The 8972-nt window shown below is 47.9% G+C and overlaps 2 protein-coding genes across 6 annotated transcripts in view; one reads left to right on the top strand and one right to left on the bottom strand.

Moving 5' to 3' along the window:
* The window catches only part of LOC135248628 (uncharacterized), a 43209-nt gene extending 41278 nt beyond the window's left edge, over window positions 1-1931 (top strand). For both annotated transcript variants that reach the window (XM_064323450.1, XM_064323451.1), the window contains 2 exons: window positions 591-735; window positions 1112-1931. In XM_064323450.1, the coding sequence (XP_064179520.1) occupies window positions 591-735; window positions 1112-1543 (577 nt within the window). In that variant the 3' untranslated portion in view covers window positions 1544-1931. The remainder of the gene's footprint in view (window positions 1-590; window positions 736-1111) is intronic.
* LOC135248629 (uncharacterized) overlaps window positions 1-8972 on the bottom strand; it is an 88308-nt gene that overhangs the window by 72481 nt on the left and 6855 nt on the right. The gene's annotated exons all lie outside the window — the stretch shown is intronic.

The following is an 8972-nucleotide window of genomic DNA, read 5'->3' as shown; positions in this document are numbered from 1 at the left end:
TGAAAATTTTTTTGGGGGAGGGACAGCCTTTTTGCCCCATCCCCCACTTTTGAGTTTCCCTTGGAAACGGGGGAAATAAAATGCCCTAATTAATTTTTGGATAAAATCAAACTTAATATCTCAAAATTTTAAAAAATGTCCTTTTTAAAATTTCCTTTTTAAAGAGTAAAATAGACTTTTACACAATATCCTCTAAACATTAATCTGGCCAAAAAGGAGAGTTCATACAGAGAAAAAAAACAGTTTCTGTATGAAGGCTCTCTGAACACTAGAGAGCCTTCTCTTTTATAAGCTTACACTTCGTAGGCGTGTCTCGTATAAAGTATAATCTTCTCCCCCTCCCTTACATCCTTAGGTTCAGCTAAACACATCTTTTAAGGGAGAGGTGAGAGAGGTACATTTGTAATTTTCCGTTTACGGTTTCTTATTGCTGTGGCTAAGCATCATTTTTCTATCACACTTTCCATGCAGGGCAGGGAACTGGGGCTTCACCTGTTCTCAAAGGGAGTGATGTCACCTGTACAGTGTCACGTGTGAGTTCTAGGTCAGTGAGATCAGTGTTTCAAACGCATTCTTAACGGTGACCCTAGGGCACACACTGGTTCTGGAGATGCTGGTGGTGGTGAGGGCAACATGAGAAAGCACAGAAGAGTGGAGTCTGATACGGTAGAAGATGAGCAGCAGCACAACAATCACAATGTGGCCTCCACAGAACCAGGCCAGGACAGCAGACAGGTAAGGGAATTCACTGCTATTAATATTACAGGCACTCGGCACACACTGATCCAGAGCGATGAACAGTCGTGCAGATCATCAGTGTTCAGGAAGACAATAATGCGTTATTGCCAAGAAGGCACAGAGGCCCATTTTATGATCACCAGGTGTAGCATTAACCAAACAACAATTTGTATTGTAGCCAAAGACGGTGCCACAAGACAGATAGCCTATCTGAAAACTTTCTGGAGAAGACTGGTGCATAAGTTAGCAAAAGCTAGCTAAATGTAATATCATTTCACCTCCAGTAAACATTAATCCTGCTATGAATCCGCAACAAAATCAAAACAATAAGGCTTTGTTTTTTTTGGTTCAACTGCTGTGTTGGTTTGGCCAGAAGGGCGGAGTAAAGTCAGAGACGGTGCCCTTGGACACCGTGAACACCACTGAGCTGGGAGCGCATCAGAAGTCACACACCCTACAACCGGTGTCACCAGTTCAGCCCGAGCTGGTCACCCTGCTTAAAGACTTCCTGGCTGCCCAGCAGAGAAGGATGGAGGGCCTAGCAGAGGAGATACGGGTGCTGAAAAATTCCATCTTGGCGGTGCCTCTGTTTGCCGCTGAGGTGACCTGCCAAAGCAGACAGTCATCCAGCGTGTCACCACAGGAAAGGCCACGGCGACAGGTTCTCACCCCAGGACCACGGCAGCAGTACCGAACGGCCTCCTCGACCTCCACCGCCAACACAGCCCTCGCAGAGAGAGCGCTCAACCGAACGGCATCGACAGCCCAGCACGTGAGGAGGGGGGAGTCAGAGACGCCATCTTAACAGCAGGATGAGGTTGACATCGAAACCTACTTGCTGCAGTTTGGGAGGGTAAAGACAAGGCGGATGGCTACGTTCGTTTGAATTGAGTTCAGTTCTGTGTCTCTCCTGAGACGTACCGCCGAATGGTTTCTGGACAGCCACCATTCCTGCCGCTTGAAGTTCTACTCCATGACACCAGGACCTGGGCAAAAGAGCATGAGCCAGACAGTGGACTGACAGTGGTAAAACTGGACATGCGGTGCACCAAAAACCTTCACGTCCATGTTACGGGGGCTCCACAGATGCAAGAAACTTTGTTCGAGGTGAAATGGTGGACATCATGTGAACCTGTTAAAACCGTGATAGGAGAGACACACACCTGCCACATATCTGGTGCGGCAGGAGGAGGATTTGGATCTTGGCCATTTTAACAATTGAACTGCTATCTTCGTGAAGATGTCAGTAAATTAAATGCTTTTGGTATACCAATTGCTATATTACGTGGTTGTATTTTTGTGATGTAAGGTTGCATTAAAGCTCCATGGAAAATGATTGAGAATGTTTTGCTTTTCTTCATTGTATACGTACTTTCAAAAATCCTGCCCATTCTAATTAGAGCTGGTCTAAAGAATAAAGATGGACCAGTATGATAAAACAGTACACTGACAGGAAGGTGTGGTTGTATGTAAGGGTTTCACATTTGTCCTTTTTAGAGATGTAATATCCTTAAATAATGTGTTCATGGCCGCCAGTGATTAAAATAAACAAGCACAAAACCGGCCAGACCCACGGTGCACCTTGGATTCTGACTGATATAGCCAGGGCAATATTTTCACTGGAGACTTGATACCGCCACATAGCTTGCAAGTCCGAGGTCAGTTGTGAATGGTTGAAATGGATTATGAAAAGAGACACTTCATTCTACAAGCATGATAACGGGAATGACTGTGCTGTAAAGTATAGGTAGCAAACAAGGCTGAATCCTTTTGACGGAATATTCATAGAAATTATACGGTCAAATCGCGTAACGTTTCAGAAAATATATAACGTTAAAAGATTTAATTCAATGTTCTACTGGGAGTTTCGCCGTTTATTGAGGGTGTGACAGAAAAATTCGGTGGCGTTCACTATACTGCAGGAGAGGTGCACCCGCAACGCCGGGTTGGAACAGTGAAAAGACCGAACTTTCGACTTCATTCCTGGAATATCCGAGCAGTGCAGAGGTGAGGCATGAGACCGACCAAACCCGAAAATTTTAACATTTAGAGATGCCGAGCAATCGACGCATTTTGTATACCTGCGAGAAGAGAAACCTCCTGATCACATATTGCGTTTGAGGTGGGGTTGCTTCCTATTGGTGGGTGAGGGGGTGTCGTCATCGTTGCTCGAAATTAAAAACAAAAACAAACGAACACACAAAAACCCGCCTCGTATACAGACATTGTACTGTATCATGTACTGGAAACGCGTTTTATATCGTCTATACTATGTAACCGAGGTGTAAATGTATTTATACCGGTCAAAACAAGGTGAGTCGATGGTACCTCAGTGGCAACAATGCAACCCAATAACAGACTCAAGAGTTCAAAATACGAAGTCAAAGGTTTTAATAATTCAAAAATACAGCCAGCCTAAAAATACACAGGGAGTTCAGCAAGTTTGCACTGGTAAAATTTCATTAAAACAGTTTCTCTACTGTCGTAAGGAGGTGGTCTCGTAACCTAAACGTTGCAGGATTGATTCCCGGATGGGACATTGCCGTTGTACCCTTAAATAAGGTACATCGCCTGCATTGCTCCAGAATACAACTGTATTAATGTATTCAATGTAAATGCTATGCTGTGTGAGTTGCTCTGTCTGCTAAATGCCCGTCATGTAAATGTAATAAATTCCACTTAAACGGTTCTCATTGTTTCAGTGTGTTTTTAATTTACTAAACATAGTATAGTAGAATCGTTATACGGACGGGGGGTTATCGCATTCTCAAAATGATCTTATATATAACTTGTGACAATCCGAAATCTTGAAAATTCTCGAATAAGGCTTTCACATAATCAAAATGATGTCAAAAAACTACAGTTATTTCGCTGGACTGCTATCCACATGCTCAATGCCAGGTGGACGGAAAGTATCGGAAAGTATATCAACGTAACTCTAGCTGAGTCGCCGTGCCCCTAGTGGCGCAGACCGTAGAGCGCTATCCACATGCTCAATTCCAGCCGCGACGTGTGAGGTTCGAATCCACAGGATCGGGCAGATACGCGACATCGGGCAGTTACAGGTACAGGTGCGATGTCACAATTGGGTATTTCGGTGTGCGGTGCGCCGCTGGTCGATGCGCTAGACCAGTGCAGTGCTAGACCGCGTTGGTGCGCTGGTCGGGCTAGTCGACCAGTGTTAGTCTAGATGACTAACACTAGTCTGGCGATCGTGGCTGCGATCCGCTCCACCCCAACGAAGCATTTCATTCAGTATTTAGATCATGCATGAGCACCCATCTACTGCCACTGATACAATGAAGGGTGAATCAGCCAACAGCCAACTGCTGGCCCAGCCAACAGATTCTCTGAAGAGTCTCATAGTGCTGGAGTCCTCCTGTGCCTGCCGGGCTGGAGAGGCAGTCTCTGTGCCGAGGGGCCCTGACACGTTGACGGGAAAAGGAATCACTGTATCACCTGTTTTCAATCAGTGCACTTTTGCAACAGGTTCTACCATTAACATCACTGTTAATGGCAGAATGTGGAGCCTCTCTGAAGAGCCTCCTCGTTTAATCATAGTATCACCTGTTTTCTATCAGTGCACTTTTGCAACAGGTTCTACCATTAACATCACTGTTAATGGTACTGTATAGAAATACTCACATGTACGTCGACACTGGCACCCAGGTCAGAAGGTCCAGGCTAATGGTTCCCGCCGTCTGGGGGGCTCGAAGTTTGGGCGCCAGCGCTGGACAGTCGCGTGCCTGGTGGCCCGGTTCGTTGCGGCGGTAGCAGCGCCCCCCCCCGTCCCTTTGGTCGCCGCCCACGAGGAGATGGCCGTGCCCAACGGACCTCCTCCTCCTCCTCACAGTCGGCCGCCCTGACCGAAGGACGAAAAGCTTCCTGTGGAGTGGGCTGCTCCACCAGGATGTTCTCTGTTCGCTCCGCCTCCAGCATAAACTGGTCCTCATGTGTATTTTGCTAATTGTTTTCCACTGTTCAGTGCCGTGGGGTACCTTGGAGTTCTATAGAAAAATAAACGTGATTGATTGTTGTTGAGGTGTCCTGACTTTTGGTTGGTAACCTTTACTGGCTATAGCTTTAATGTAGCCTAATGATTGCAATATATTCTCTTACAACAAGGAGCAGCAGAAGGCCATATTAGGTATTTAGTCCACCAAGACACTCATCGGTCCTATCCATCCATTATCAAACCTGCTTATTCCTGGTCAGGGTCACAGGTGCACATCAGTGAACATCAGTACTAAAACTAGTAAAAATGGTTACAGGGGTGTTAATATTTAAGACTCCACCATGTGCATACAAGCAATATCTATGTCATTTCACCTGTCTATTCCCATCATGATGGTAATTAAGTATAGGGCCTGTCCATAATACTAATCCAATTTGTGGAAAAAAGGTTTATTAAATTTATACGTAGTGGAGCTAACTGAGGATATGGCTTTTCTGACTGCATACCCTGCAGAAATTAGTTTGTTTGTGTGTGAGTCAATGATCACACTGACTTGGAACAAACCGCCGGTTTATTAAGGAGATAAAACCCGTGTGAACAAAGCCGACGCTGAGAGTCTACTTGCATGACCGAACCAGAGGGAACTAGAGCACGTTGATTGGCCTAGCCATAAACACACAAACAGGTATGGTTGCTCATAATGAACATACGTAGCCAAATGATCTACATCCTCTTCTTTTAGCTCAAACCTCCTATGTAAAACAAAAAAGCACTGGGTAAATATCAACATTACAGAACATTTATTTCTTATGTTGTTTTATGATTATCAGTAAACAACCCAAATTAAATTAAGATTGATATAAATGTTTCTTTAAGGTTACAGAGTTCCTGTATTTGCCGACATACCTAAAAAAGACTTTAGGCGTCTTTTTTAAAGATTTATTCTCGTTACTTTTGAGTAAGAAATATTTCGACTTAACTGAGAATTTTTTTTACTACTGTCTAAATGTCTAGAGTGACTTTATTCTCGTTTTTTCAGGAGACATTTTTTTTTTTCCGTGGCGCAGTACTCTTCTATAATACGACTAGCCAACAAGAGCCAAATACCGAAATAAACTTACCATGGTTTAAAAAATCCTTAATTTTTAAGGATTAAAAAAAAATTTAATTGGCAATTTGCTCCTAATGCTATTAAGTGGGACATATTGCAGATATTAGTACTAATATATTTTATGTAACACTCACTCTAAGTAGCAAAACGTGGCTGAGCCTGTTCTCCCTATAGAAACGATAAAAAAACGAGGCATTTGCTGCGAAAATTGCGACCCGAAATTCTGGTGAGATTCAGAAGCTGAACCGCAGACGGACAGTCAACCGTGGTTCGTCTGTTCCAAAACTTTGCACACAGAACATCTTTGGAACTTAGTCGACACCGCGACTTAAATCCATTGGCTTGAGACTGGAGGAGAGGTGTACCCCCAACGCCGGGTTGGAACAGTGAGATGAGCGAACTTTCGACTTCATTCCTGGAATATCCGAACAGTACAGAGGCGAGGCATGAGACCGACCAAAACCGAAATTTTAACATCGGTGTAAAAACGGTCGGTGTTCGCATTCTCAAAATGATCTTATACAAACTTGCGACAATCCGAAATCTTCAAAATTCTCGAATAAGGCTTTCACATAATCAAAATGATGTCAAATAAACTCCAGTTATTACGCTGGAGCGCTATCCACATGCTCAATGTTGGGTGGTGGCGCATTAATCGTAAAGTATATCATCGTAATTCTAGCGACCAAAATAGCGCGGCCCCTAGTGGCGCAGCCCGTAGAGCGCTATCCTCAAAGATTTTGCTCAATTCCAGCCAATCGACGGTTCGAATCCACAGGAGGGCAGAAATGGCTGTGACGTTGGGCAGGACCGGGCGACATCTGCGTCGGCCCGGGCGCACCGCGACATCTGCAGGACGCGACGTCCACGCATGTCGGGCACATCAGGGCAGGACCGGACCGGGCGCGACATCTGCGGCACGTCGAGCAGGAACGGGCGCGCCGTGACATCTGTGGCAGGACGCCACATCAGGGGACGTCGGGCAGGACCGGGCGACATCTGCGGTACGTCGGATCGGGCGCACCGCGACATCTGCAGGACGCGACATCCACAGGAGGGCAGAAATGGCTGTGACGTTGGGCAGGACCGGGCGACATCTGCGGTACGTCGGCCCGGGCGCACCGCGACATCTGCAGGACGCGACATCCACGCGATGTCGGGCACATCAGGGCAGGACCGGGCGCGACATCTGCGGTATGTCGAGCAGGACCGGCCGCGCCGCGACGTCGGGCAGGACGCCCACGTCAGGCAGGACGCGACGTCAGGCAGGACCGGGCGCGCCGCGACGTCGGGCAGGACGCCACGTCGGGCAGGACGCCCACGTCAGGCAGGACTGGGCGCGACATCTGCGGCACGTCGAGCAGGAACGGGCGCGCCGCGACATCTGCGACAGGACCGCACATCAGGCGATGTGCGGTAGGGGTGAGGGGGTAAACAATTATGGAGGAGATGTTCAGGGGGTGCGGCGCCGCCGTTAATAAAAGCATCTATCCAAATGCTCAATGTCAGCCGCGACGTCTGCGGGACGAATCCGCAGGAGGAGCAGGAGAAGCGGCGGCGGCGGCAGCAGTTCCAGCGCCGCCGTTAATAAAAAAGAAAAAGGAAGGAAAAAAACGCCGCCTTCGTAGCCGTCGTAGCCGTCGTCGTTCGAGCGCCGCCGTTAATAAAAGCATCTATCCAAATGCTCAATGTCAGCCGCGACGTCTGTGGTAAGAATCCGCAGGAGGAGCAGGAGAAGCGGCGGCGGCAGCAGTTACAACGCCGCCGTTAATAAAAAAGGAAGGAAAAAACCGCCGCCGTCGTAGCCGTCGTAGCCGTCGTCGTTCGAGCGCCACCGTTAATAAAAGCATCTATCCAAATGCTCAATGTCAGCCGCGACGTCTGCGGGACGAATCCGCAGGAGGAGCAGGAGAAGCGGCGGCGGCAGCAGTTCCAGCGCCGCCGTTAATAAAAAGAAAAGGGAAAAACCGCCGCCGTCGTAGCCGTCACCGCCGTCGTCGCCGCCGTCGTAGCCGTCGTCGTTCGAGCGCCGCCGTTAATAAAAGCATCTATCCAAATGCTCAATGTCAGCCGCGACGTCTGTGGTAAGAATCCGCAGGAGGAGCAGGAGAAGCGGCGGCGGCAGCAGTTACAACGCCGCCGTTAATAAAAAAGAAAAAGGAAGGAAAAAACCGCCGCCGTCGTAGCCGTCGTAGCCGTCGTCGTTCGAGCGCCGCCGTTAATAAAAGCATCTATCCAAATGCTCAATGTCAGCCGCGACGTCTGCGGGACTATGTATGAATAGACTAGCCCGAGCAGTGGCGATCGGGCGATCGTCCGCGAAGCATATATATCATGCATGAGCACCATCTACCGCCACTGATACGAAGCCAACAATGAAGGGTGAATCAGCTGCCGGCCCAGCCAACAGACTCTCTGAAGACTCTCTGAAGAGTATCATAGTGACGGAGGCCTGCTGGGCTGGAGAGGCAGTCTCTGTGCCGAGGGAGATGGGCCCTGACACGTCGACTGTATCACCTGTTTTCTATCAGTGCACTTTCGCAATAGATTCTACCATTAACATAACTGTTAATGGCAGAATGTGCCTCTCTGAAGAGCCTCCTCGTTTAATCATAGTATCACCTGTTTTCAATCAGTGCACTTTTGCAACAGGTTGTACCATTAACATCACTGTTAATGGCACTGTATAGAAATACTCACAGTGCGCTGGAGCGCTATCCACATGCCCAATGTCAGCCGCGACGTCTGCGGTTAGAATCCACATGCTCAATGCCAGCCCACGGGTGTGATGAGGCGGACATGCTGGCGCAGCCGCTCCGCTGTTAGGGTTCGCAGGAAGGTGTGCAGCGCCAGCTCCTCCTCCTCCGCTGCGCCGAACTGCGGGTAGCCCCTGCGTGCGTGGAGCCACACGTCTGCAGCTACCATTCCCCCAGCTTTCTTCCTCATAGCAGCGGCGGTTCGCCCAGCTTGCATCAGTGGAGCGTCGTTGCCAGTAGCGCCGTTATTATTTTATACGAAACTTGTGACAATCCGAAATTTTCAAAATTCTCGAATAAGGCTTTCACATTATCAAAATGATGTCATTTAAGGGTAGGACCCTTAAATAAGGTACTTCGCCTGCATTGCTCCAGAATATATAGAACTGTATTAATGTATTCAATGTAAATG

This window comes from Anguilla rostrata, chromosome 2 (genome assembly GCF_018555375.3).
Source record: "Anguilla rostrata isolate EN2019 chromosome 2, ASM1855537v3, whole genome shotgun sequence".
NCBI classification, from domain to species: domain Eukaryota; kingdom Metazoa; phylum Chordata; class Actinopteri; order Anguilliformes; family Anguillidae; genus Anguilla; species Anguilla rostrata.
This window is presented reverse-complemented; position numbering and strand designations above follow the sequence as displayed.